Raw genomic sequence first — 27922 nt, 5'->3', positions numbered from 1 at the left:
GCTACGACAGGGGGGCCTCTGCCCGCACAATTTCCATTCTACTGAGGGGAGGGGAATGTGATGGGCGCTGTGACCACACAGGACGATGTGATGGGGAGGAAGAAAGGGCCCAAAAGGAAAGTGGTAACGTTCGAGGCGAGGCCCGAAGGACTCACGGGGCAAACCAGGAAGGGCATTCCAGGAAGAGCAAAGGCCACCAGATGAGCCACGGCTGGAAATGTTCCCGAAACCAAAGGGCACCCAGGAGGGGTATGGCTGGAGGGCAGCCGAAACCAGTCCCCTAGGGACCTTGCCGGCGAGAAAGCCGTGGGTTGCGTGGCCCTCAAAGCTCTGGAAACCGGGCGTCGTGGGGCGCTGAGAGGCCAGAGCAGCCCCTTTCCTGCAGAACTCTCCCCTCCCCCACCTCATGGGTGACCACTCGCCTCACCCCCACCCCGTCCCTCCACACCCCGAGTGTCCCAGCGGGTACCGCGCCCTAAGTCACACTCAGACGGCAGATGCCTCGAGGGCAGGGTTCCACCGAGTCCCTCACACAGTACCAAGTATTCAGTAGGCGCTCAATAAATGTTCCATGAGAAGAATTAAGGGGGACGGCCACTCAATGGCCTCCTCAATGTCTAAAAAGAGCCGCGCACGGGCCGGGAGCGGAGGCCACCCGGGTCCTCCTTCCGCCCGCCGCTCCCTCGCCGCCGCCCGCCGTCCGGCCGGCGCGGCGCCTTACCCGGCCCGCACGAACTTGCAGGCGCCGTAGACCATGAACTTGCAGAGGTGCAGCTGCGAGCAGATCCCCGCGCAGGGCGCCTTGGTGTCATGGTGGTCGCGGCAGAGGCGCAGCTCCGAGATGGCCAGCGCCACCCGTTTGGCCGCCGCGCCGCCCTCGCCCGCCCGCGACGCCACCATGAAGTGCGGGTGCGCCCGCAGCAGCCGCTCCAGGGCGTCCGCGCCGACGCGCTCCCGCAAGCGGCGCTGCAGCTCCTCCACCTCCAGGGCGCCGCCGGCCGCGCACAGCACCTGGGTTACCTCGCGGACGACGGAGGCCTGGGCCATGGCCGCGGCGGCGGGGACGGGAATGCGCTGCCCGTCGGACCGCCGGCTGGCCTGGCGGCTCCCGCGGGGTGGAGACGGCAGCGGGAAACGAAACTGAAAGCTGACCCTGGTCGGGGGAAAACAGAACCGGTGCTGCCTCGCCACGCCCACGGCCCCGCAGCTGAGCGGGTCCCGGCGCCTTCCGGCCGCAGGGCCCGCAGGTGGGGCGCCCGCCCAGCCCGCGGGGAACATCGCTCGGTCGGAAGGCTGCGGGGCTCCGACGGCTTCCCGGACTCTTCACCGGGTCCCTCGAGGCGCTGGAAGGAAACAACCCCGCCTTGGGGGCCGTGCTTTGCGCCTCACGAAGCGCTTCACCTCGAAGGTGGAGGGGCGACGCCCGGGAGCTCGCGCAGCCGCCTCCCTGGAGGCCCGAGCGCGTGGCAATGGCGCTCCCGCCAAGTCCCGCGCCTTTGCGCCCGGCGCGTCTGCGGAGCGGCTGCGACGCCCCCTGGGACGCCCCCTGGGTCCCGGCGAGACGGCGCCGACGCCGACGCGCGCTTCGCGGCCGGCTCGCGTGGACGCGCACGGCGACCCTGGGGAGCCGCCCAGGTGAAAAGTATCACCCCGACCTGCGACGGGGGCTTGAGTGCTGCTTTCTCGTCGGTGCTGGCAGCGAAGCCCTCATTTTAAACGTGAGAGGGTAGCTGTATACAATATGTCCGCTTAAAAAACCGAACCGTGTCCCCGCACCCCTGCTGAATAAAGAGTGAGCATTGAAAGACCATTTGGAAGTTAGGGACACGATCTGAGTTGTGGATGGAAATGTGAATTGTTAGAGACTTAGAGGACACGCATCACGGAATCGCTATTAGAATTTGCGATGTGCGTGACCTTTGACCCAGCAATCTTTAGGGGAACCTTCTAGATGTAAAAGGAACAGTACGTAAATTATGTGGGGGTGGTGGGTACTGGGAACAACCGGTTGGTTGTTGTCCAGACTAAGCTTGGACAAGTACGTTATTGACGGAGAAACATCTCCATGATGTGCTGTTAAGTGACAAAGCTGTGTACAGACGGCGAAGTCAATGGCAAAACGGGAATCCTATTTGTGTGTGAATGTGGCAGGATATTTCTGAATGAGCTTGGAGAAGGCTAAGGAAGGCCACACACTGTGCTGTTTGCATCCACACTCGTTGTCGGGAGTAGGCAGTAGGAGGTACTAGGAAAGAGGAAAAAGGAAGATGAGGGGCGGAAAGATTGTGAAAAAAATATTTACAATGTTAAAATGAACATAAAATTCTATTTATAATATTACTACAAAAATATAAAAATCTGCTAAGTGTATGGATGAAAACTAGATAGACAAATGGGAATGAATGAGGGGCAGTTTTTCTCTCAGATTTTAATTGGTGTGTTTTTTTCAGTTTGTGTGGAAAAATTCATTTTAGTTAAAAATGTAATTGTAATTATGGTTTTAATATTGTTTTGCAATAAAATAATATTTTTTAAAGAAAGTAAGGGTGATGTCAGTGAAAATACTGGAGTAAATACTGGAAAAAGAAAGGTTGCCCTTCTGTTCAAGCAATGAAAAACTCCAAAAATAGTCAGAATCAATGTTTTCAAAATTCTGGAAATTAACCAAAGTCTTGCAGCAATTCATTTAGCATTTAGTCAAGAAAAACAGCTGAATCTAAGTAAGCACATCAAGCTTTGTAGCATTCTAACTTAACCCTAATCCTGTCTTCTTCCCAGCTTCATGGCAGCCTTGAAAACTAACAGCCCACATTCCCCGAACCTGTACCCAGACCGAGCAGAACAGAGCTGGACCTCTTTCAAAGCCTCAGTCCCAAGTAAGTCATTATCTGACCTGTCCAGTGGTGCCCTGGAAGACTTCCTAAAAAGGCTGGTATTTAGTCCATATTGCCGGGAAGGAACTAGCCCAATCCTAATGGCTTCTCCCCATGGGCTGTTGTAACATCATGCTGTGGCAATGGATAACATTTTGAACAAATAATAAACCAACCAAAAAGCTTAAAAGGAAAAGCTGCAGAATGAGACGTCCACTGGGGCTTTGAAAAGCTCCAACTTATTTCCAGGAATCTAGAAGGCCACAGGCATGCCTCACAGTGGATTCTCCTGAGTCGCTGCAAACACTGAATTAGCCAATACCAAATCATTGCTCCTAGGGGAAGTACACTGCCTGCGAGCCTCTGGTCACGTTTTTGGCAATTTGGATTAGCCCACAACTTTGTTTTGTGTATGTTTCTGCTTAAAGACACTTTAATATATTTTGTTGATTCATGAACATCGAACTCACAGCCCACATCGCTATAACTCATGCCAGAATGAAGCTTACCTAACACACGTATTTTCTCCATAAGGCACAACACAGCCTGCTTGCACTTCAGAATTCTAGACAGCCCTTCAGCACTTATACCTGGGGGTCATTTTAAAGAGTGAAATCACCAACAAAAAGCACCAAAATGTGAAAAACATGGCACTAACTAGACCACAGAAAGGACACTTGTTTACCCAGTAAGAGCTGAAACAGAAGGCAGAATGCCGCCTCACTTTGTGTGTGCCCATGGGAGTACCTCACATAGTGATTGGTTAATTTTAGTGCAAGGATAAATGTGCAAATACAGAATCTGTGAATAGGAGGATCGACTGTAAATACTCAGAATTTGTCCCTCCCCTGGTTCTAGAAGACCCCGGTACCATCATCCAGTCATCCATCCAGCATGGGCTAAGGCTTGTGGGGGAGCAGGCGCAGGGGCAGGAAGAAAGCCCCAGACCCTCTGGTGCTCTGCACCTGCACCTGGGTAGCAAAAGGTGCAAATGGGTGCAGAGACGGGAAAAGGGATCCGAATGCATCTGGGCAGAGCAGACAGTGTCCACGGCACGCTCTGTGGCTCAGGTCATGGGAACATCACTGATGGGCAGAGATAATTCCTACAGAGGGAAGAGGAAGTCTGCACTGCTGACTCGGCTCGATACCAGGCATGGGACCCATGTGACCGCAGACCAGCCTGTGGTGCTATCCAAAAGACTAGCACAGTGCTTTTTCCTTGGCTATAACCCCTGCTCTCACAGAAGGGACCCTGTCTTGTTCCCACTGACCTCCACAGAGCCTGGCTAGTCCCTGATACTCAGTAAATACAGAGGGTGTGAAAAAAATGTATATACATTTTAAGAAAGGAAAACTCTGTTAAAATTGTAATACTCGGGGTGGGAGATGAAGGTAAGGGGGATCAAATATATGGTGATGGAAGGAGAACTGACTCTGGGTGATGAACACACAATGGGATTTATAGATGATGTAATACAGAATTGTACACCTGAAATCTATGTAATTTTACTAACAAGTGTCACCCCAATAAATTTAGTTAAAAAAAATTGTAATACTCAACATACACCAATAACAAAAGACGAATACGAGTCACGTTTGACTTCTGCAATGACAAGAGTTGCTCAAAGTGGTTACCATCAGCGTCCAGACACTTCTGATGACAGCGAACTACTGCTTGAGCAACACTGACCACACTGTCCCCTTGTATACATTTTTTTGACACCCCCAGTATTTGAGGAAGGAAGAAAGCAAATGTCACCATAATGCCACCACCAGAATACATAAATAAAACTGTATTTATCCCTGGGGATTTGCTCTGGACATGGGTAGGGCTAGAAGCCCTGCCCCCAAACTTCATCTGACTGAAGGTAAAGGGGTCATTTCAAGGGTTCTGAGCAGGCCAGCGACTCTGGAAGGAACATATTTCTTATGCACTTAGTCACCACTATTGTGGTCAGGAGAGTCTAAGCAGACAATGTGGTAGTAAGAAAAATGTTGCTTCTTTTTTAAAACGTAGATTTATAAACTTAGTCTGTTATTGTTTGTATATGTGTGACTTGCTCCAGTAGTGTTACGGATTGAATTGTCCCCCTCAAAGTTCATATGTTGAAGTCATATCCCCCAGTACTTCACAATGTTAACTGTATTTGGAGACAGAGACTTTTAAGAGACAATTAAATTAAGATGAAGTCATTAGGATGGGCCTGAATCCAGTATGACTGGTATCTTTATAAGGAGGGAAAATGTGGACATAGACATGTACTGAGGGAAAATAATGTGAAGACGTGGGGAGAAGTTGGCCATCTACAAGTCCGGGAGACAGGCCTGGAATGGATCATTCCTTTATGGCCCTCAGATAGAATCCACCCTGCTAACCCCAACTTTTAGCCTCAAAAACGATGAGAAATCGGCTGTGAAAGCCACCCAGTCTGTGGTACTTTGTTATAGCAGCCCTAGCAAACTAATACAAGTAGTTAGCCCTTAAACTGAAGAGAAAAGGCACGCCTTCACCTCCCATTGGCAAAAAAAAACCCTCAGGAGGGACTAAGTCCTCTCCAACCTCACAGATTGGCCAAAGTCCACCTCCCTGTCCTCCCCTGCCCCGCCCAATACTGTAATTGACTGACATTCTTATTCTCGACTGTTATTCTTAACTCAGACTTTGGGAGAATCACTGCGCTGCTGGTGGTTATTGCAGACTATTGAAGTCTGTGCCCTGGGGTGAAATCACTCTTTCTTGGTAGAAGAGGCTGGTTTTCTCAAGAGGTGGGTGTGGAAATTTCCAAGAGTAGACGAATTGTGCTGGATCGTTTCCATTGGCCCCTCCAGGTCCACTCTCCACTCCCCTCCACCCTGCTCTGTGTTCCCAAAGGCTGGCCTCTATTGATGGGGTTGAGGGGGATTCCTGGCTGTTCAGCTCCCAGCAGTACCCACCAAGTGAGAGGGCCTGGCAAGAGATAGAGGGTGAGGCCAGGGTACTCACCCATCTGCCTATCCTCCTGGGTGGTTGGCTGTTTCCTTGTGCCAGAGGCCACCACTCCTGTGGGAAGCCTTCTCCACACAGCTCTTCCTCTGCGTTCTAGTAACTTCTCCCTTCCCTGATCTCACGGGGGTAGGAATGGCTCCTTCTCTGTTGCCAGCCCCAGGATGCCCACCATCCCTGTTGCTTTCCCTAGCCCCTGCACACTCATTTATTAATAGTCCTTTAAGCTCTTCCCAATTATGCAGGTTGAGGGTACCATTATTACCATCTTCTGGAGGAACCCAACAAATAACAGACTGAAGAAAGTGGAAAAAGAGGGTCTTAAAATAGAAACAAGGACAGGAAATGGGGTGTTTCTGAAAATGGTTCATTTTTCCCTTGAGCTGTGAGAGATAATATTTAATGGACAAACTTCAAGGTTTAATTTCTTTCTACTGTGCAAACCCTCTTTGTAACTCCTGTCAGTATGCTTAGCTCTACGTGTGGGAAGCTAAGGGAAGGGCTGTTAAGGGCAGTGTGGCCCTTCCCATCTTGCTCCTCCCTCTGCTGAGGCCAGCGTGGGCTGGCAGAACCATTTCTAGAGCACAGTGGTGTCCTAGAGATCTAGGCAGAGCCAAGACCTAAAGTGTTCCGTGAGGCATGAAGCAACAGGAAGTAGCTGCCAAGGGAAGGGGTAAGACTTAGCAGATGTGAAGCAGGTGCCTTTACTCCAGGGCAGCCACAGCCCAGTGAAGCTCCAAGGGAAGGAGGCCATACAGTGATAAGTATCTAACGTAGCGTGTCCTCAGGCAGTACCCACTATGTGCTTAGCGCTCTGCAAAGACGTGGAAGGTCCAGAAATAAGGGTACCTTTGTTCTCTGTCCTCGGGGTTATTCTGAAGTAATTAAGAGATCAATGGACTTGAAAAATGAGAGAATACAAAGCTACTATTACATTTATTGAGCACGTTGTGCAACGCTACATGCTTTACATCTCATCTACTTTTCGTAACAAGCATATGAAGTAGAAGCTGCCATTACACCCATTTAGAGCTGAAAAAACTGAGACTTAACTGAGAGGGATTCAGTAACTTGCCAAAGGTCACCCAGACATTAGGGGGCTCAGTTTTTGTGGCCTCCAAAGTCCCGGCTTTAGGACTTTCAAGAATAAAGAAATTATAAAGTGATTACAGCTTCACCCTTCCTCCCCTTTCTGGCTGGATCATCTTGGATCATGAGGTGAAAGCCATATGCCAAAGATGGCAGGCCAGCAGGACAGAATGGATCTGAGCCCCTGACAAGTTTGTGAAGTAGTCACCAGTCCTGGAATGCCTGCTGTCTTGTTTAAGCCATTAGTGTTCGGGGTTTTCTTTCCCTTACAGTTGACTCTACCTCTGACTGATCTACTACGTTAAGGATTTTGGTCTTGACCCTAAGAGCTCCTAAAGAGAGACTGTGGTGGGTGGTGGCCATCAAAAGATGGACTAAAGGCACGTTAGGACACACTGACAGGCCTTTGTGAATCACTGGCTGGGGAGGGGAGAGGGATGGTTTGAGAAGAGCACCCGGGAATCCGGCTTGGCCATTGAAGGTTGTTGAGGCACATTTGGGCCAGAACGTGGGCATCTAGGGTCTGATGGAGAAATGCTCAGTGTCTCCCTCAGGCGGCCCCCGCCAGCAGCACACACTGATGTGCAGCTTAGGAGCCAAGCCTGGAACTCATGTTCTGCTCACCCTGCTCGTGGCCCACTTCCTCTTCCTGGCTGGGAACCTTGGCAGCCCAAAGACGCACATCCTCGTCCATCCCAGGCCAGCTGTGTGCTTTGTCTTCCAAGGTGAGCCCTGCGAAAACCCTGAGCAATTCCTACCCTGAACATCACACAGCCCAGGAATTAGAGCAGAGCAGCAGCCCCCGTGATGGGTCCTGCTTCAAAGCTCTGAAAAGACCGCTCTGTGGAATCAAGTAGCTCTCAGGAAGCACTTTTTTTTCCCCTTTACGTAGAAAAGAGTATTTTCATAATTAGATACCACCTGTTTTGTAGTTTTACACATTAACAATGACTATTCTGTATTTTCAAAGCAAGCACACCTATATACACTCAAGTTTACAAAGCAGTTACAACAAAATTTTAGGTTTTAGGTTCAAAGTGAGCTATATAATCAGTTTATCTTATTAAAGAAAAACCCATACTATCTTTTTATTGTAAAGAAACTTCAAACATCTATCCTTGATAACACCCTACTGATGAGTTTCTACTTATCTTAATAGGTGACAGAAATGGAATTCTCAAAATGGATAGAGTTCTTTTCCCATTGTTCTGCTTTTCACTTTTACCCAATCTCTAGAGAGAGAGAAACTCTACTTTTCTTTCTCCTTCCTTATCTGGGCTGATCCATTTCCCAGAGCTGACGGGCAGAAAATCTATGGCAGAAGAGGCTTCAGTGTGGGAAGGGCAGTGGCAGAGCAGCGAGGGCGGCAGCTGTGCTGTCCCACGGGGCCCACATTCAGTGGAAAGAGTGCACTAGGCGTGGCCTCTTCGCACAGCCTAGCTCTGTGACTCTGGGAATTCATGTGGTAGTGTAACAGTAGCACATGTCCCTCGTTTACGACCCGTTCTTCACTAGAAAATGGGATCCTAGAAAATGAAGAGTATTCTTTCATGTGTGCCCAGCCCCTGGGAAAGGACAGACTCAAAGTTTAGTTGCAGGGCAGAAAACTTCTGTAAGAAAATATATTTCCAATCCAAAATGGATGCTTACAAAAAATTTTAGAATACAAATCATTTCTAAAGACCATCTATTTCTTTTTAATAATTGAAAGTGTATAACAAAATAATTTGAGAAAAATAATTCAGAAGAAATGACATGGCCTTCAGACTTAGGCTTTGGATTAAAATCTCAGTTCTACTCATTAGCACTGTGAACCTGGCCACATTATTTACTGGCCTCCGTTTCATCTGCAGGATGGGAAGAATACCATCTACCTTGCTGGCTCATTGTGAGGAAGAACTGAAAATATGCCCCGTACACAGAATGTACTGCAATGGAATAAAACAAAGATAATGAGGGAGTCTATCCAAAAGCCTGTCTGCAACATAGCACCTGATTCTTCCCACTCTAAATTGAGGGGTGGGTAACACCCCACATCCCAGTGATCATCTCAGTCTCACTGCTTGGTGGACACACGAAAATCAGATTAAAAGTCTAAGGAACGCAGTCCTGGTGATTAATTCCTAGCAGACAAAGGTTTAACACCCTACAGGTTCACAGATAGTATGTGGACTTTTACAAAAGGACAGATTTGTTTAGATTTAGTTTTCAATTAGCTGGAAGAAAGCAGGCCAGTAAGAAAGAGGGTGAGCATGCTTTGGGTACCACTCTTGCAACAGCGGTTGAGGTGCATTTAAATGCGTGCACTCTGGACCACCTGCTCTGTCAGGTATAAGTACGGCAAGAGCAGAGGCCTTTGGTCCTTCTGTCGCTTTGGTTTCCACAAATGTGCACCTGGGCTCCTTCTCCTCCTCCCGCTTCCTGCCCCTCCCCAGGCCCCTCTTCTGCCTGCAGTGCTGCACCCAATGCTTTCTCCTTGGTCCGGGCTCCTCCCTCAAGGCAAGGCCTCACCACATTCAGCTCCTCCCAGGCCCGGCTCTCAGACCCCTCAAAAGCACAATGTCCAAAACAGAACTCATGTTTCTCACTAGACTTGCACTTCCACTCCCACCTTCCCTAGGCAGGCAGGTGACAGCCTCGTTCTCCTGGGCCTTTCACATCCACCACCCACTCCTGACAGGAGCTGTGTCATGTTCACTCCTGTAGCTTCAGTGCTAGAGCAGCACCTGGTATACTGCACGTGCTCAGTATGTGTCGGGTGCCCAGGTTGGGGACCACAAATGTTCGTAAATGTCCATCAGTAGCACCCACAGCCATGGCCACACATAGTCTCATCTTGCCAGTTATCCTTTTGTGTACTTTTCTCTCTGTCAGCAATTGCTTCCCCAGCAATACATCGAATAAAACAACATGACACATTACTTTTCAATTTAAATCTTCAGAAATAGTAAGGAGCCTAAATTTGATAGTTTTTCACATATCAAAATAATTCTCTCATGATTCAATAAGCAGAAAAAGGGAACAGAAAGTCAGAATAGGATATAGAATTCAAATTTTTCTTTCAAAGACATTTTATACAACTTTCAACATTTAAACTTTCAAACAAAATGAGCCAAAAATACACTGAGCGCTAAAAAAATCAAAACAGAAGTAATACAATTTTAATTTCAGTATTTCAAAATACAGAAATTGGAAAGTAAGAATACCAAATACAACTTTAAACAAGTCACTTGTCCTCCCCTCTAATAACCAACATAAGCTATTTAAAGACTTACAAATTTAAAACAGAAACAAAATAAATACTGTACACTTTCCCTGCCTGCAGGCAAAAGATGGGAAATACTGTTATGAATCGGAAAAAAAAAATGCTCTTAAAGCTTCAGCATCCCACTTCCCAGCCACACCCCACTGCGTAATCACACCGTGCTTCTGCTTCAAAGAACACGTGTGCACACATGCTGACTGCCTGTACAGACACTACTCCGCAGACACCCCAAACAAGAAAGGGTAACAGTCACCTTGGACCATGGGCATAAAAATCAGTTAAGGAAAGTCAGTCAGGCTAGCAAAACCTTACTACAAAACTAGTAAATACCATAGCCAACAACTGTCCCCTTTTCAAATTTCACAGATTTGAAACCCCTAAAATCAATACTACCCCACCCCATCACCTCCCTTAAGCCCACCTCCCCCCCAAAAAAAAAACCTGCTGAAGCACTGGCAAAGTTAGACATTTCACAGTAAATGTGAAAATTCATATATAATCTCTTCAAATGAACCTTTTCACCCTCTTTCCACAGCATCAAACTGTTATGGCTTAATTTATATTAAAAGTAGAAAAGCGTTTTCGGAAGGAAATACCATCTGCAAAGATGCAAATGCATTTCCTGATCAGTGCTATTTTATACCTAACAACTGCGTGACTTGCTTTTGCAGTCAGAAGCTGTTTGGGGAAAAATTGAGGTTATAGCTTTCGATTTAGTCTAACCATAAATGTAAGGCCCTTAGTTTGGTTTAGGTTTCTTTTGCAAGACAAAAAAATAACCTGGGGGTTCACTTAGTAAGTTACACCTCAGGTCCCTGACTATAATGTGGAAGTTATATGTATGCTTTGTAAAAATAAAAGGTTACTTATGAATCAGAGGGAAGAAATGATTCTAGGCAAGGAATTAACTCATTATATAATTCACTTAATGCTGGTAACTGTTACCAACCAAAATCCACCACAGAAACATAAGAGTATGTCTGGGTTTATTCCTGCAAAATATTATATATATTCCAGCACTTATGATCATTGTTTTGGTGAAAAATCTTGGGGGAAAATAGCTGACATTTTGAAAAGGAAATGGCCAAAATAAAACTGGGTGGAGGCAAGGTTTAACTTTATCATTAAGTTCCACTTAGGACTGCTTTCTGAAACAAGGAAAAGTAAATTCAGAATGTCATAGGTCTTGCATAGGTAAACTATTTGGAGGTCAAGGGCTACGTGGTAGCCAGGGTTTATTAGTGAAATAGTGCAGAACAAATAAACTTGTTGGAAGAATCACTGAATACAGTTTCCAAAAGGTTTTAACACAAAATTTAATGTTGTACTTGTTAAGACAAAGCTTTAGGACACTAGAGAGGGCACCAAAAGTAAGAGGGAGCCTCTGAGGGGTAGAATGCAGGTAAATGAGTATTATTGTCCCCTACCCATTAAAGAGGAAAAAAATACTATAAAATAATAAAACCACAGTCAATCATGATAAGCTAATTGCTTTGGAAATAGGCATTTGCTTTTTAAGAATGTTAGTTTAAAAAATGTATTTAAGGGATATCAGTTATCTGACTTATGGCATGATGTTCACTGAAAAACAAATGAAAATAAGGGCAGGGGTTTTAGTAAGGCTACAGTATTAAAATTACCTTAGTCCAACAGCAATGCAGTAAGTGTATTACTTCTTCCTGTTTCTTTCCGCCTGGCTTCTAGTAAGCATATCAACACCATCCACCACAGGACAGCAGAGGCTACATAGCATCACAGAACGGGGCTGGTGGTAGGACGCATGTGGTCGGGCAAGGTCTAGGATCCATTGTGACCCCAGGCGAATCACTGCCATATCTGGGTTTCATTTGTCTCCTTTACTTATCGGTGACATTTTTTTCCTAAGCTAAAGATCTGAGGCTCAACCTCCTCAAGATTGCTTAAAAAGGTCTGGGGCATCCAAAAATGATGGGTGATTTTAGCTTCTCTTTTTGAAGGGAGCAATTAGCTTAATATTTAATGAGGAAACTGAATTTCTGGTAACTTTTCAGAGTAACATTATTAAGCCCTCGTCTCAATGTGTAATTGTAAAATGCTGACCCACTGCAATAGTTCCTTCTGGCAGTAGTTACTGGGCTGTATGCTTACTCATGAACTCTGTAGGGAGTAGTCTTGTCACTACAGAGAGTGTCTCTTGAAAAAAGCAGAAAGAATCTTCATTTTTTACGATGTCCCACCCCGTCTCCTTTCCTACACTACCACAGTGGTTTCAACCCTGCAAATCGTTCTTAGCCAGCACTGAGCTGCCTGTTGATTCCCATCTTTGGAACCACCTTCTTTTACCCCCTAGTCCTGTGGGTTGTTGCTGCCATCATTTTAATTCCATGACCATCTAGTGCCTGAAGAGTATGTAGACCCCCGGGAGCAGTACCATCCTAATTCCTCTTTGAGAAAAATCTACAACTATTTCCATTACTTTAAATCACCTTAATGATTACTTGAGGATAAACATTACTTACTTGAAGATAAACATTCTCACTCTTATCCATAAACGATTCCACTTTTCCTTTCACTTCAAGCACTGATTCTGACTTTAATTCAGCACCTTTTTAGAGATTCTTCAGATTTTTTAGGTAGCATGCCATGGGCATATATTGGACATAAAACAAATTTTATAAGTAATAGCAGTTTTCATTTAAAAATGCATATAAATGTGTATTCATTATCAGTTGTAATTTAAATGATAAATTATCTGCAAGTATATTCATAAGTTAAGGAATGCTTTCCTATGTTTTTCTTAACTGCATTTTTCTCCAAACTTATAAATGAGAAAACTAAGACTCAGAAAGAATAAGTGACTTATTCAGGGTCACACAGGTGATACACAAATGGCAGAACTTGGACAAAAATCCAGGTCTTCTGCTCTCTTCCATGTTAAATCATGACTCTATTACTACAACATTAAATTATTAACTTGTGAAATGCTTTTTAAAATTTTTTAAATTAAAATATTTTTTACTTCTGCTTCTACAGTAGCATAGTATATCTCAGTTGAAACTAATAAAGTTATGCTTTTTTTTAAACGAATGGGCCCTCTTTTGCTGAAGTTTGCTTAGAAGTGAAACGATACTGCTCATTTCCTGGAGAAGATACCTTCAAGGGCAGAGACCACACTTCAACTTTGTATTTCCCCACAGTACTAAGTAGTGCTGGGCACATAGTAGGTGTTTGACAAGTACCTGCTGATCTCATATGAATACAGTAGAGTTCATTAAAAAGGGAATAATTAGTATTACTAAAAAATACAACACTATTCAAGCTAAGTATTTAAGTATTGATAAAGATGGGCTTGTTTTCTCTGAATTTATAAAATTTCAGTCAGAATTTTCAATTTTGTATGCTTTAAAAATTAACTGATGCTTATGAAGTTCAATGCATTTCTAGGATATTAAACTATTATAAATGCCAGCTCTGTACTGTTTACAGCATTAATCAATACTGGAGAGCATTATATTATGTGACAATATGAATTACAGTACAGTGGATCTCAGGTTAACAGAAGTCACTTATTTGAATCAATACAGGAAAATTACCTACTACAATTAAGATTGCATGTATTAAATCATAATTCTGTTTTATGTAATGGTATTTGCTTATAACTAGCTAAATGCCAGCACTGCTGTCTGTCTAAGTTGCAGTATCTGTACAGTAGTATTGTTTATATATCAAACTGAGGGAAGATGAAAGGTTGTTACACTTGAGTCCAGATACTGGCTGCAGTCACCTCCAAGTTCAGTTATTTCCATGAGATAAAGGAATGCATCACAGCCAGTAACTTCACAAGACTAGGAAAGTCACTGGATCAGTGGCTGAATTTTTATCAATTCAGAAAAAGATACATGTATCCTATGTTAGTGGTTGTATTTATTACCTTACTGAAAGTTTTTTTAACTTAGCCAGTTAGTGGGCTAAAACTGCCAATAATGAATCCACAGTACCTTCACTTAGAAGTTCCACAGACCAGCTACTTAAATTTACTATTTACCAGCCTAAGTACACAGGGTGGATACTAGCCACAATTTTAATTCATAAAAATAAATTGTTTTATTTTAATTTTTATAGCTAAAGAAAAAAGTCAGGTAATTAGAAACACTTAGAGCTGTGAAAAATGTAAAGAAAACAAAAAAGAACCCAGATCATGATGTAACTGAAAAAAAGAAATTACAACTCTTATTTCTTAAACCAAGACAAAAACATATGTACTGCAATATTAAAATGGTGTCTACAGAAAACCAAAACATCACAGTAATATATTATGTGGGGAAGGTGGGAGAAACAGACCCAAATTTTTGATATTTGGGATCCGATAACCAATCAAATGACTGACTGTACTCATCTCTTAACTAGTTTTGGCATAATGTAGACAGAGTTTAAGTAGGCCACTTACAGACATTTAGTATTTCCATAAAAATTCTTCCTGCCACCCAGAAAGATCCAGACTTTGGTCCAAACACTTGGACCAAAAAGGCTAATTCATAAGCAGTTTCATATTTATTCCATGAAATACTGGAGTGAAGACAGAGTAAGAAATATCTCTTTGAAAATACACATTTGAATGCAACCATGAAAGATGATAGTGTTTTTTTTTTTTTCTTAAGCTACATGTGATACTTAATGTAGAAGGGAAAGTCCTTGCTGAGTAAAAAAAAGCACGTCCATAATATGGCCATATTTCTTCTCCACAAAAATAAATTCGATCTTATTTGTCTATGTTTTCTTTGTAGGAACTTGTAAAATGCTCTGTTGTCAGAATTGGAAGTATCTCCACCCCACTCCCAGAAATCATTTATTTTTATGCCATGGGGGAAACAAAGAAAAATAGTAGCTATTATTAGCAACTGGCATTTAGTAAACATTGTGCATTAAGGAGATAAATGATTAATTACCTTAAAACTCAACCAGATACTTATCCTCAAATGCACTGGCTAAGTTAGGACAGATGGAAGAAACTGCAAGAAGCACCCATTTTACTCCAACTTCATGTCTTAAATAATTCTTCAGAAGGTTAAGAAATAAAAAACTAAACACACACACACCACAAAATATCTACTCCAACATGCTTGCTTCTATACAATTAATATAGTATAGTCCTATTATATTACGGCTTATTATGCAGATTTGAATAAACTAAGTCAAATCATATTCTCCAACAAATTAGGTACAGAGAGTAAAATTGTCATAAAATATAACCTCCATGGCAGGTGGTGGCCCTGCCCTCCAACACCAGCAGTATGAAGAAGGCCCTCTGTAGTTACAAATGTATTTGAAAAACTACAAATATGGCAATTTAACCAAACTTATAATACTTTTCCCATGAGTAGGAAAAAGATATTAAAGCTGTTCTCTTTGGGACCCAGATATCATCGGCAAAAATGAAAATGCAAGAAGCCTTTTTTTCTATTTAGAAGAAAATTGCAATGTCAACTGAAATGATCAATGTGGGGTCTTTTATGTGGCTCTTACATATCGGCTATGAAAGTGTTTCCCTGCAAAGAGAAGTCTTGTTGTGTGGTCACAACCGTCAGGAGTGCAGAGGGGAAGTGGGATATTAGGTCAACCTGGATAACAGTACGCACCTTGGATGTTAGCAAAAGCGAAGCTAATAGCTTATAAAAAACATGAAATATATAAAATAAAATGATTTTCATATACATCTTAATTTAAAATAATTAATGCATCAAATCCCTGTTTAAGACTTTAACCTGAATATCAAATTTAAAGAGTCCAGACTAGTTACGGTTACTGTGGCTCTTCCCACATGTAACACACACACTATCAAAAATAATTTAAAAACCTTCACATTCTTAAATCTAAATTAGTGAGATATTTCTCCAGAAATCTTCCAAATAAATAGCTTTAAAAAAGAAAGAATTTAAAAGCTGTTAACTTTAAAAAAAAAAATCTGTTAAATAAATTATTGATAATTCTTTACCCTACCACTGAAAATAAATCAACACACTACCAACAACAAAATGAAATTCAAGCCCTGACAAGAGACCCCTTCCAGTTCAAGGTCTCCTTTTAAGGTTCTACCCTCCTTCTTCCTCTCCCCCACCAGGTCCCAATGGTTATTGCTGAGTGGGTGTGGCACAGTGAAAATGCAGCATCAGGTTCATTTTGTTCTTCAGGCAGTGTTCTCTACATGCACAGCGGAAGCGCCAGGCTCCCGCACCCCCGAGACTGGTCTCCAAAGGGAAGAGTGGCTCCAACAGCAGCTCCGTCACACAAAAAAACGTGCATGGCCATTTCTGTTCAACTTAAGGATCTTCCCAAGACGTTGTTTGGCTGTTGCCATTCCCTTTTTTGGACGTTTACCTATAAAACACCAAAGGCAGTGTAAATAATAATGAAAATCATACTTGGCATCCAGGACCTGCAAGACGTAAACGGAGGGCTCTGGTAAGCAAGGCTATCAGGTGCTCTGAGGGCAAAGTCACACTCCTGGAACTCCACTGTTTAAACCCTTCCATCTCCTCGGAGAGCGTGGCCCCCCACAGGCTGATCCCTGCCTGTGTCCTCAACGCGAGCTCTCACCATGTTCTGCAGCAAACTGCTTCAGCAGCAAAACTGACTGCAGTTTCACCAACACCCCACATACTGTTTCTTGTCTTTGTACGGTGGGTCGTACTAATATCACTTTCCTTCAGTGTTGTCGTCCTGTCACTTGGCCCTACTCAGCCTGGCTAACCCTTATCATCCTTCTCAGGAACTGCCTCCTCCCGACAGCCACTCTGGGTCCTTCTGTCCCCATAGTAACCCGGACACACTGTGATCCCTGCACCATCCAGTGCATCAGACTGCCCCTCTCACCAACAGCCACTGTCAGAAATACAAGTAACGTACAGAGGGTAATGTTACCTTTTGTTGCCTGGTTGCTGATCGGCGGGGGATTTGATGCAGGTCTCTTGGTGGGGTGAAGGGGCACTGAAAAGGAAGTTTCAGCAAGCGGCCTTTCTGGGCTTCCACTGTCATTACTTATCCGGCATGGCCCCGAAAGTGAGCTCGAGTTCTGCATATACTTCCCATTTTGAGGGCTTGAACCACTGCTGTCCACAGAATTCCTACTTTGTATTTTCTGACTCATTTCTGATGAACCTTCCTTTTTGATGCATTTCTGGCCTCTACTTAGATCCTAAAGGAGAAAGATGAAAACAAGATTGAGTTTTTAAGGTCCCTTTAAGAAAAGTGAAGTATTTAACCTTTCTATGCATTAGCAAGAGAGAGAAGAAATAGACCACTGAACTTTGGTTTTCTTCACACGTAGTGGCCAGAGAAGACCACCCTTCATGATGGCTATCTCATCCCAAAACCCAACAGCTCTGAAGGATTCAAGTACTGAAGTTATAGCATAACTTAAGTCAAGAAGAAAGCTTTATATATGGGGGAGCGGAGGGGAGAGAGAAAACACGAACATAATTTCAACAAGCCATCCTGAACTCGGTGAGCATGTGGGGTGGAAGATGTGGACTTCTGTTTCCTCAGCCTGTCACGGTTCCCAAATACCTCTCATGGCGTAATGTACTATCACTTTTAGAACCTAACTTCTGTAACGTTCATCTGTATTTAAGTTGCTTGCTAAAAAAGAAAAAAATCCCTAGATCCTGAGCCCCAAGTCTGGTTTTTCTCTAACAATTCTTCCTTCAGTCTTTTAAGATTATTGCGTGAACTGTCAGGAAAAAAACAATCCACTGATGGGTGGGTCCTGAAATCAATGGAGAGGGTCAAGACCAGAACTGAAATGAGAAAGGAAAAGATAAACTTGAAAAGACAAGAGCATACTGCAGATACAATATTTCATAAAACTAGTTTTAAGAGTGTGTGTGTGTGTGTGTGTGTGTGTGTGTGTGTGTGTGTGATGTAAAATAGATCTGTGTTTCCTTTCTTTTGAACCATTTCTGTATATCGCAGATTCTGTAATGGTCAAGGAAGTTTTAAAAACAGCATTAAACACAGACTTGCTTTAAATTAGTCTTACAAATATGCTTGAGCCTGAAGAAACAACTGTTAGGATTTGACATGCCTCTCTATAATCTCTCTTTAGATTACAGGCAAAAGATATTTTGCTGTCTCTAAGGTGACCATGCTAATCACCCATCCTCTACTTCTTTATTTTCAAAGACAACTATAAAAACAACAGCTAGATTTCAGTAATAGCTACTTTTCACACGGAATCCTATAATGCTCGTAAGTTATAAACTTCATGACCAGCTACAGTGAGGCACTATAAAATCATATATTGAATAAGTGAATTATAACAGTTAAGGGATTTCTTACTTGATCTTAGACTCTGGAGCATATCCTTCTATTACAACTTGTACACTCAAAATTTTGCCTTAAAAAGAAAAACTTGGCTCTTACTGTAAACCTGATAAATATTTAGAAAATATAGATAAGCCAAATGAAGAAAATAAAAACCACCCATGATTCCACTACGCAGTATGCTTAGGGTCTAGGAGGTTTAGGGACCCCTCTGCCACATAAGAATTTTGACTCTTTCGTTGGTTGTCATTTTCTAAGATTTGCAGCAAAAGTTCGTATCGCTTTCCTTGCTTGGTGCTATTGTAAAAGTTTTACTTTTAAAAAAACCTATTTTGGGTTCATTTTGTTTGGTGTAAGCATTACTATGCTGGGAACCTGAGACATAAAGTGTCTTCTCTTAGAGCAGGGATTCTTAATCTGGAGTTAATGGGTGGTCTGGGGTGGGGGTGGGACACAAACTATGAGAAAATATAAGCAAAGTCCAGTATTTATGATGAATATTTTTCTGGAAAGAGAAATCTATAATTTTCATCTAATTCCCTAAGAAATTTAGTATCTAAAAATGTTTGAGAAACAATGTCAGAGATTAAAAAGAGATATTCTGGTACTTCTCTTTCCTTTCAGGTTTCATTCTAACTGGACATAAACCTAAAGGTGTTAGCAGACAGTAGTGTTTAACTACTTCCTTGAATAAACTGTTCTTTTCAAGATCACGTTCTACCCATGAGCTCTGCATACTCATTATATCAGAATCTCTAAAAATGGGTAGTTGTTCAAATGTGCATTTAATTGTAATTTTTACCTTCCTAAATCCAGTGGTTGATAACTAGCTGCAATTGAAAAACAAAAAGAAAAAAAACGAAAGCAAAAACAGAGTTAATGACAATTCTAAATCTCCTGTTCATGTTTCAAGCCTTGAATATACCTGAAGATTAAATCTGGAAGTTGTATTGAATTGTTTAATCCAGGAAGAACTCCTCAAATCCTGATCTTCAGTCTTGACATGGTATCCTAAAGAGAAGTTTAAATTCAATTACCTTCACACAAGCTTAATTTTAAAAGAACAAAGTTAGCCAAATCCTTAAAATTGAAAGCAAATTTGTATTGGTATTTTATTAAAAAATGAGTATGCTAACTCTTTAAATATTTATTCATACACATTCAGCACACTCCTTCCTCTCTCAAAAACAAACAGTCACCAGCTCACCATCTTCCATGTTAATTCTTTCAATTCTCTCAAAGGCTGTCATTATATGACAGGTTTTGTGCCAGATGCTAGAAGACCTAGAGTAAAATTCTATGGCCATCTGTTGTAGATGTAAAACCAAATGCAATACACTCTCTCTAAAAATGATGTATCTTCCCATATAGAAAAAAGGCATATGTTTGCCTGAATTTTGCAGTATTTCCATAGAAGCTTTCCTTTCAAGGGACAAAAGAGACGATAGGCAGACACACGGTATAGTGGAGCGTCAGACAGACCTAGGTTTGCAGTTGAGTTCTTCCATTAGCAATGCATCTTTAGGTCAAGTTATTTAATCCTCTAAACCTCAGTTTCCTCTTAAACAATATATAAAGATTTTTGAGATCAGATGGTCCTGTGTTCAAATTCCAACATTACTGAGCACTAGCTACCTAAGTATAGGCAATAAATTGACCTCACTAAATCTTATTTCCTTATCTATGGTTATATTACCTACACCAAAATGTTTCAAGAATTAAGTGAAATGGATGTCAAACTCCTGGTACACAGCTGACATTTAACTATGTGAGAACAAACATATTGCTTAATAGACGTTTAACAAAATACCGTCTTTTCCCTAGTCCTCCTCAGACTGTTAGGGAAACAAAATTTTTCACTAAAGGCACAGAGAAAACACTACGTGGCATCACTGGTATTGCCATCAAGTCTTCTCTCTGTCCTAATACTTCCTTTACAAGTGGGAAAGAGAACATCCTCAGTCAGAAACAGTTCAAAACTCATTTTCCCTCCCATAAAAGGAAAAAAGGTTAATTGTTCAAGCTTAGCAGACCATTTAAAGCACCCAACATTCTTTCCACTCTGATGAACTTATGAAAGGGAAATAATACAATCTTTCAATAGTAATGATAAAATTATGCTGGTGAACACAACTCTCAATCCCAGTTAATCTACATTTTGTGTTCTTATACTTACATCTTACATAATTTGTTAACATTATGTATTTTTTGGCCAATATGCTTAGTACTATTTCCAACTAAAAACGTGCAATGAACAGTTCTTATTCATAATCTCTAAACTCAACTAGGATTATACAGCTATTAAATTGGGGGTCATGGGTTACTTTTTAGAGACCGATAATGTATGTTTCTTACCACATTCCACTGCTTTATCATAGCGATACGGCTGCCTAACCTCGTGGTTACTGCTGTGGCAGCTGCTGGGGTCCTGGAGAGAGTTTCTTTCACCACTGCAGTCTGTGCTTTGTACCTGCCTTTGTAAACATGTGGAATAGTGCAACCCTGCCATAGACAGCATGCCCTGAATAGCTTCTTCCTCTGTGCTCGTCGAGGTAGGACATTCCCTAAAGAGCAGATAAATAGAAAGAGCCTATTTACTCTAATGATATTTTGGTCAAGTTTAAAACTAAAAAAGAGTTTTCGTGTCCTTTCTATCACAGTATCATGAGACTACTACCATCAGCAAGCCTACCTTTTAATTGGAATTTCACTTCTAGATGGCTTCTGGCTCTTTTGAAGGAAGTTCCTCATCACCTTAGACTCCTCCTTAAAGTTTGATGTTATTTCTTGTTTCTTTTCATCACCTGAACTTTCAGACTCTTCAGTGGTAAAATTATTTTTCTGAGATAATAATTAAATGGAAGCAAAGCTATATAAGAAATCTGACCAAGTTGTACAAACTAGCAAAAAATACTGTATCCATCTAGGGAAAATTAGAATCTTAATTATCATGGAATTATTTTTCTTTCATGTGAAAAAGTGAAAATCTCTAGTAACTATAGTAACATAGTTTTTTAGTAAAAAACACACAGGACAGGTTTTCTTTAAGGTAAAATGAAATATAACCTATGAGAAATATGAGAAACATAAGAACTGTATCTCCCTCCACCCTTTCCAAAATCAGACAAAAGCTATGTTTATTACATGTAGTCACATGATGGTGTGTGTGCACACGCGTGCAGGCACATGTGTAATGCCACCACTAGAGGGAAAGACCTCGTGCTATGAAGGTCAGAGAGACACAGGCTTTGGGAAAAGCTGTCATTCACTTTCCTCCTAGGTGAAAGAAAGTGGGTGTTCATCTTTATATCAAGTAATGCACAAATCACAGGCTTTGGGGCTCACCAGTGCAGTGCAATCAGGTCCAGAGTCTTCTGAATCAGAAATATCAGAATATTCTGATGATCGATTCCTGAGTTCTGATTTCACACTTGTAAAAAACCCTGGGATGGGGAAAAAGAGAAAGAGATGGTCATCAGAATTCTATGAACACGATGCTAGCGAAAGTCTGTCCAGTTTCATGATGTCTCCATCGCTCCTGCTCTAGCCTCCTTTTTCACTGCTTGTATCTTCTTCATTTCTTTCTTTCCCCAAGGACTTGCTCCCTAATTGACCAGGATACAGATGGAAGTGTATTCTAAAATCATTTCTGGAATTTTTTAAACATAATTATATATTCCTTATTTGGAAAAGATTTTAATATTTCTTTCCAGAAAAAAACCTTCAACATTAAAATAAGCTATAAGATGTTTTTCACCTTCCCTTTTGCATTATTTCTCTCAAGAAAAAACAAAAAGATAACTCTCCTAAACCTAAAAAGCATTCAAGTAAATAGTGAATTCAACAAACTTACACACTAGGCCCTAACACTGCCTTTCTCTTCCACGTGGTATCACCACTGAGCAACCGTTGGATGAATTCCACTGATTAGCCACCTTTCCCCTGGCATGTGAACAAATGCAGTTACCAACTACAGCAATACCAAATATACCTGAAATTAGCAGTAACTGAGGTATTCAACATGGATTCAATAATATTAATTATCTGGATTAAAACAGAAGGGTATGTAGAGGCCCTGAAAAATGGTGAAAAATTAAGACTTTGTTCAAAGAAAGACCTCCAACAGGAGGAGGTGTTACTATTTGTCACACTGATAACAACTAATTAATAACCAATTACAGGCCTTCTTGTTAACAGACAATTGTAAAACAATACATGGATTACTAATAGCTTCAGATCAACCAATTACACGTCTCCTAATTCTGAAAACCATATACATGTTAGCTAAAATTACTTGTGAAATTGCATTAAACTTGCAATTGTTTTCGTATTTGGAGCAGAGGCCCATAAAATGCATGAGCTTTGATGTGACTCTTGAACAACTTCACTGACCTGCACACGTCCCATCTTCATAACACCTTCCCTGCGCTCCACACCACTTGGCGTTCACATGCAGCGCTTCCCTGACGGCTAAACTACTCAGAATTACTTCTGATTTCTCAAACGAGTACTAGAAATACAAGCATTTTCAATCCTACTAATGTAAATCTAAGAACTTTAAAATTAGTACGTTCCTTCGCATATTATCACATTAGTAATGAACAGATCTTTAAAATGACCATTAAAACAAACATACTGTTAAGTGGTTTTTGAGATTCTTCATTCTCCGCCCCCTCTATTCCTGAACTCTCTTCTATCTTCATTTTTGCCTTTTTTGTCCTTCTCTTATCCTCTTCATTTTCACTATCTGCTGTATAAAGACTCTGATCTGCGAAGGGTTGTCTTTCATCTCTGTATATCGGAGGAAAAATAATCATCAGAAAATAGAGCAACTGTGCAGCCAAACAGGACCCTTAATTTGCAGAGAGTGTGGACATTGAGACACTTTCCCCATATTTCAGTCAGCTGTGCAACAGTATGGACTAGGGATTAAGTGAACAGAGGGAATCCCCTGGAAACTAATCTGTTTGATACTCTGATCTGGTTTACATACTTAATTATTCTCCCATTTGTCAGCAGTAATCGTAGATCATTATCTTTCGCTCTCCATTCAGGTACCGTGGAAGATGGCTGGAGATGTTTGTTGAATTTTCCATTCAGTTTAGAGCTCAAGATGTCCTAGAAGTATAAAAAGAGAACTTATTTAACCTCTACCCTTTAGTCTCTTGACTAAAGAAATACAGGGTACCGCCCCCACGGTGGCTGCTTGGCCAGGCAACACACAGGGGTGTGGCACTAAAACTAAATGGTTCCTAAAACCAAAGCAGGATGTGCTTCTTCTCCCCATAGAGCCATCGACGGTAACACACATTCTATAAAGCAGAATGTAAAACTTGCATAAAACAAATTCAGAGAAAGACACTTCACTCTTGCAGAAAGTTGAAAAGCTGGAAAGCTGGAGAAACACTGACTTAATGTACTTTAATTCTCTTTCCCTTGTTTCTTTCTGACGAAATACTAGCTGCTGGGTCCTTCCCAGTCACTATCCCTGGCCTAATGCCTAGTGCCCCCGCCAGGCACAGGCAGCAACTTACAGGTCACCAGACCGCTACCACTAGGAACAAAGGCCACCGTGGGACATAAGGCGCACAGCAGCTGGTTTTTAATACATGAAGAATACTTCCTTCGTGGGGTCATCTTTTTCTTTAATAATAAACAGAACATTTCATAATATGCTAAATCTTTTCCCAGATGGCTATGCGTTGAGGAGATTTAGAATAACAACCAAACCTTAAAACAGTATAAATACAAGTATATACTTTTAAATATTTAAGAAGGTTATAATTTCTATATAACTTTGAAAAGTACTTTAATTCCGATATCTCTATCTTGTTCATTGTAAATTATGCCTATACTCTACTTAAGATGTAAAATTAGCGATGACACGGCTCACATCGAAATCTCATTACCATGTTTTACAAAGGCCCGACACTGATCTCGTTACTGCTCCTACACCCCACTCTCCCTTTGTCCATTAAGGCAGCATTTCTCAGTCGGGATGTCACCACCTGAGCAGCGACAGCAGCCGGCCATCCCAAGCCCCTTTACTCTATTGCTCTATTGTTTGGGCTCCCTTTGTAACACTTACTACCTGAAATTATATTACTTTAACATATGTCCCTGCCTCCCACCCTTCCAACCTGAGTTAGGATGGAGGCTACACAAGGGCAGCGACTTAAGTTTGCTCACTCTGGCATCTCCCCCAGAGCCTAGGAGAGCATGGCACTTAGTAAACATGTCAGCGAATGAATGAGACCGAGTCATCCTACTCCGACCTTGGTGCCCGGAAAACGGAAGCACCGCCCCATCATGGGCATAAGTACCGTGGATCCCTACAATGCTAAATAAGCAAAGATCAGAGAACAAGAATGGTCAGACTGTTCTCTTTTTATTACCCTTTTAAAGAACTTGAAGGAACAGCCAAGTCTCTTTTTGTAATCATGAAACAATACTTGCCTCTTCCCATGGACACATCTCTAATCTTCGGAGGACCTCCCTTGTGTGGAGCTCCAGGATGTCTAGGTTAGAAGGAGTTCGAACATTATGATCTCGAAGTTTCCTCATCTTTCGTCGGGAATGGTATGGGGAAGTTGCTTCATTTGAGGATCTTGAAACTGGACACACAGTAGGAATTCCCTGAGATTTAACGGGTTTGCCGTTTTCCTCCTTTAAGAATTAAATTCAGAGTATTTTTATGACAAGGCTAGATACATACTTGAGTAATCAGCCATAAAAATATTTTAGAAAACAAAAACTACTCAATTTATTCCATAAACACAAAGACCAAATCATCCAACAGACTCGCTGAGACCTGGATTCCTTCTCTACCCCGTGTACTATACCGTGAACGTATCTCTTTGATGTTCCCTATCACTTTAAAGGCTGTGCAGTCTCCCCTGTATAGATACCGCGTAACTGATGGGCCTAATCCTCACTGGTCGCTACTTAGGCTGCTTCCAGTCCTTTGCTATGATGAACATTCTTTCCCTTACACAGTTGCATAAACCAATAATTGCTTTTTAAAGCAAAGTCACACTCCTATGTAGTTTTGAAAATTAAAATTCTATAAGCATATCATGAAAAGTAGCAGTCTACCCTTCCCCATCCCAATTCCCATTCGCCAGAGACAACCACTGTCTTCCAGTTTGCAGCGTTATTGTTGAGAAATTTGATATTACTCGGATTCTTAATTCTTTGTGTATGACCCACATTATCTTCCCAAATGCTTTTTAGAATATACTTATTACATGTATTCTAAAATTTGACCATGACGTGCTTTGGCATAGATCTTTTTCACCCACTACACTGGGCATTTTGTAGGACTCTCAATCTGGGAAGATGTGTCCTTGAATTACAAAACATTTTATTTGATTATTCCTCTGATAATCTTATTTTCTCTGGTATCTCTTTCTGGAGCTCCTATTATTTTGATGATGACTGTATAAAATGCCCTAATTTTTCTGTCCTATTTCTTTTTTTAAAGTTTATGGGAAATTTTCCCAACTTTATCTTCCAACCATTCTATTACATTTCTATTATATTTCTAATTTCCAAGAACCCCTTTTCTTTCTTCTTAGAATATTCCTTTGTTATAGCCTCCTGTTCTTTTTTCATGGAGGCAATATTCACTCTTTTCTCCTGAGGATATCAATTATGTTTGGGTTTGGGGCTGGAGGCTTATTTATTGTTTCCTTTGAATATTTTTTCTCCTTTATTTTTGGTCTGTGTCTTCAAAACTCTTCTGGGCTCTCTGTACATTTTAAAAGGGAAGCATTAAACAGCAAATTGTTTTCAACAAATGATGCTAAGAAAACTCGATAAACATATGGGGGGGAAATGTCTTGATTTACCTTACGCTATACATAAAAATTCAAGATTGACCATTTACCTAAATGTAAAAGTTTTTAGAAAAAAAATAGAAAGTATTTCCAAGACCTTGGGGTGGACAAAGATTTCTTAATGAGGACACAAAATAACACTAACATAAAAGAAAAAGAATAAATTGAACTTCAAAATTAAAAGTTTCTGCTCATCAAAAGATACCTTTAAGATAATGAACAGATAAGCCATAGGTTGTGGGTAAATATTGACTATTATATGTATTATATATACAAACGTTTATTCATATATACGTATATGAATAAATGATTGTCAAATGACAAAGAACTTGTGCCCAGAATGTATAATGTACTCCCTACAAATAAATAAAAAAACAACACAATTTTTTAAACGGTCAAAAATTTCAATCAAATATATGGTGATGGAAGGAGAACTGACTCTGGGTGGTGAACACACAATGGGATTTATAGATGATGTAATATAGAATTGTACACCTGAAATCTATGTAACTTTACTAACAATTGTCACCCAAATAAACTTTAATTAAAAAAAAAAAAATTCAAACAGATACCTCCTAAGAGAAGACACACAAACGCCATGCACGTGAAAAGCTGTTCAACATCATTAATCTTCAGGAAAATGCAAGTTAACACCACAATGAAACAATATTTCATACTCTCTAGAATGGCAAAAATTAAGACTGAGAACACCAAATATTGGTGCGGACAGGGACTACCTACGATGCCTACACATTACTGCTGAGAGTGTAAAGTGTAAAATGGTACAACCATTTTTGGAAAACTGTTTGGCAGATTCTCACAAAGTTAAAATTCACTAACCCTGGGACTCAACAACTCTATTCCCAGGTATTTATCCAAGAAAAATGAAAACAGGTACTTAACACAAAAGATATGTAATGGCCAAATATGCATATAATCCAAATATCCATCAGCAGAAAAAAACAAATTGTGGTATATTCACTCAGTAGTACCACTCAGCAATAAAACTACTGACACATGCAACAACATGGATGAAGATCAAAAGCATAATGTGAGTGAAAGAAGCCAGACACCAAAAGAGTATATGCTTAACAATTGCCTTTATCTGAAATTCAAGAACAGACAAAACTAATCTATGATGGAAACAACAGAAGTCAGAACAGTGGTGGCCTATGGTATTCAAAGATTGACTAGAGGGGGCAAGAAAGGACATTCTGGGGTGATAAAAATGATTTATATCTCAACTGGAATCTTGGCTATACAGGATATACATTTCTTAAAACACAAATTGTTTCTTACGATCTGTACATTTCACTTTGTGTAAAAAGAAAAAGCAAATTGGGAACTCTGTGTGAGTGGAGCTTTGTCAAGGGGTGGGTTTCACTGTAGGGATCTGTCTGGGTTGTTCCATGGGAAGGTTTCAAGGAGTCCGTACCGGTAGACCATCTTTTGGGCCGGGGAGGTAGAGGCCAGACTGCCAGCGTTTGGGGAGTCAAGTGGGAGAAGAGTCATTCACTATGTAAACTGTCACTTAATCCTCTTGTTTTCGGTATGGCAGCCATCTCATCTCCCTC

At 41.4% G+C, this 27922-nt stretch overlaps 2 protein-coding genes and 1 long non-coding RNA gene across 3 annotated transcripts in view; 1 reads left to right on the top strand and 2 right to left on the bottom strand.

Annotated features, from left to right (window-relative positions):
• PARP12 (poly(ADP-ribose) polymerase family member 12) overlaps positions 1–1512 on the bottom strand; it is a 30772-nt gene extending 29260 nt beyond the window's left edge. Inside the window, exon 1 of the mRNA XM_019750170.3 lies at positions 722–1512. Coding sequence (XP_019605729.3) covers positions 722–1278 — 557 coding nt within the window. The 5' untranslated portion in view covers positions 1279–1512. The remainder of the gene's footprint in view (positions 1–721) is intronic.
• On the top strand, positions 1111–7609 carry LOC148757370 (uncharacterized). Its single transcript, XR_016021913.1, has 3 exons — positions 1111–1247; positions 2779–2876; positions 7490–7609. It is a non-coding gene; the product is annotated as an uncharacterized LOC148757370 (long non-coding RNA).
• An 8715-nt stretch (positions 7610–16324) lies between these two features.
• The window catches only part of KDM7A (lysine demethylase 7A), a 64223-nt gene continuing 52625 nt past the window's right edge, over positions 16325–27922 (bottom strand). The window contains exons 12-20 of the mRNA XM_074315293.2: positions 24967–25176; positions 23504–23628; positions 23147–23301; positions 21856–21953; positions 21203–21351; positions 20866–21074; positions 19436–19521; positions 17110–17383; positions 16325–16566 (exon numbers count right to left, since the gene is read on the bottom strand). Coding sequence (XP_074171394.2) covers positions 16472–16566; positions 17110–17383; positions 19436–19521; positions 20866–21074; positions 21203–21351; positions 21856–21953; positions 23147–23301; positions 23504–23628; positions 24967–25176 — 1401 coding nt within the window. The 3' untranslated portion in view covers positions 16325–16471. The remainder of the gene's footprint in view (positions 16567–17109; positions 17384–19435; positions 19522–20865; positions 21075–21202; positions 21352–21855; positions 21954–23146; positions 23302–23503; positions 23629–24966; positions 25177–27922) is intronic.

The sequence above is a fragment of the Rhinolophus sinicus genome, chromosome 8, assembly GCF_057876585.1.
Source record: "Rhinolophus sinicus isolate RSI-liver-muscle chromosome 8, RSI-T2T, whole genome shotgun sequence".
Lineage (NCBI taxonomy): Eukaryota > Metazoa > Chordata > Mammalia > Chiroptera > Rhinolophidae > Rhinolophus > Rhinolophus sinicus.
The sequence above is the reverse complement of the archived record's forward strand: the minus strand, read 5'-3'. Positions and strand labels throughout refer to the sequence as shown.